The 1,365-nt window shown below is 55.8% G+C and overlaps 1 protein-coding gene across 1 annotated transcript in view; it reads left to right on the top strand.

Moving 5' to 3' along the window:
* The window catches only part of VWA7 (von Willebrand factor A domain containing 7), a 13,694-nt gene that overhangs the window by 3,228 nt on the left and 9,101 nt on the right, over positions 1 to 1,365 (top strand). Inside the window, exons 6-7 of the mRNA XM_012000563.1 lie at positions 730 to 925; positions 1,044 to 1,213. Of these exons, the coding sequence (XP_011855953.1) occupies positions 730 to 925; positions 1,044 to 1,213 (366 nt within the window). The remainder of the gene's footprint in view (positions 1 to 729; positions 926 to 1,043; positions 1,214 to 1,365) is intronic.

Raw genomic sequence — 1,365 nt, 5'->3', positions numbered from 1 at the left:
TTTTTGAGACAGAGTTTTGCTCTTGTTGCCCAGGCTGGAGTGCAGTGGCGCGATCTCGGCTCACCGCAACCTCCGCCTCCCGGGTTGAAGTGATTCTCCTGCCTCAGCCTCCCGAGTAGCTGGGATTACAGGCATGTGTCACCACGCCTGGCTAATTTTGTATTTTTAGTAGAGACGGGGTTTCATCATGTTGGCCAGGCTGGTCTCAAACTCCTGACTTCAGGTGATCCGCCCGCCTTGGCCTCCCAAAGTGCTGGGATTACTGGTATGAGCCACCTTGCCCAGTCATCATTTATTTATTTATTTATTTATTTGAGACTGAGTCTCGCTCTGCCGCCCAGGCTGGAGTGCAGTGGCACGATCTCGGTTCGGTTCACTGCAACCTCCGCCTCTTGGGATCAAGCTATTCTCCTTCCTCAGTCTCCTAAGTAGCTGGGATTACAAGCATGCGCCACCACACTTGTCTAATTTTTATAGTCTTAGTAGAGACAGAGTTTCACCATGTTGGCCAGGCTGGTCTCGAGCTCCTGATCTCAGATGATCTGCCTGCCTCAGCCTCCCAAAGTGCTAGGATTCCAGGCGTGAGCCACTGCGCCCACCCCCGTCATCATTTCTTGCTGAACCCTTGCTGAGGGGTGAGAGGGTCAGGCCAGGTCTGAAAGGGCCTCATTTTCTTAGGAGGCAGTGGGTTTTTGACCTCCACTCTCCAGATCCCTTTCCCCAACCCAGGGAAATGTAGCCACGGGGGCCATTTTGACCTGAGCAGCTCCCAGCCACCAAGGGGAGGCATCAACAAGGACAGCACATCCCCAGGCTTCTCCCCTCACCACATGCTGCACCTCCAGGCTGCAAAACTGGCCCTTCTAGCCTCCATCCAGGCCTTCGGCCTTCTGCGAAGCCGCCTGGGAGACAGGGATTTCTCCAGGTGAGTGGCCTCCTGGGGATGGACCCCCTCATGGGTAGGCATTCCTGTGGGAACTGAGAAACCAGACACTGGAGACAAACGTGCAGACCCTTCACTGTGTCTCTGGCTTGCTCCCCAGGCTGCTGGACATCACCCCAGCCTCCAGCCTGAGCTTTGTCCTGGACACCACGGGCAGCATGGGTGAGGAGATCAACGCTGCCAAAATCCAGGCTCGCCACATTGTGGAGCAGCGGAGGGGCAGCCCCATGGAGCCTATCCACTATGTCCTGGTGCCTTTTCATGACCCAGGTAAGTGTGGTCTGGCTAGGACAGTAGAGGGGAGGAAAATTCAAGGTAAGGGATAGACTGGGCATGGTGGCTCACGCCTGTAATCCCAGCACTTTGGGAGGCTGAGGCAGGTGGATCACCTGAGGTTGGGAGTTTGAGACCAGCCTGACCAA

The sequence above is a fragment of the Mandrillus leucophaeus genome, unplaced genomic scaffold, assembly GCF_000951045.1.
Source record: "Mandrillus leucophaeus isolate KB7577 unplaced genomic scaffold, Mleu.le_1.0 Scaffold630, whole genome shotgun sequence".
Lineage (NCBI taxonomy): Eukaryota > Metazoa > Chordata > Mammalia > Primates > Cercopithecidae > Mandrillus > Mandrillus leucophaeus.
The sequence above is the reverse complement of the archived record's forward strand: the minus strand, read 5'-3'. Positions and strand labels throughout refer to the sequence as shown.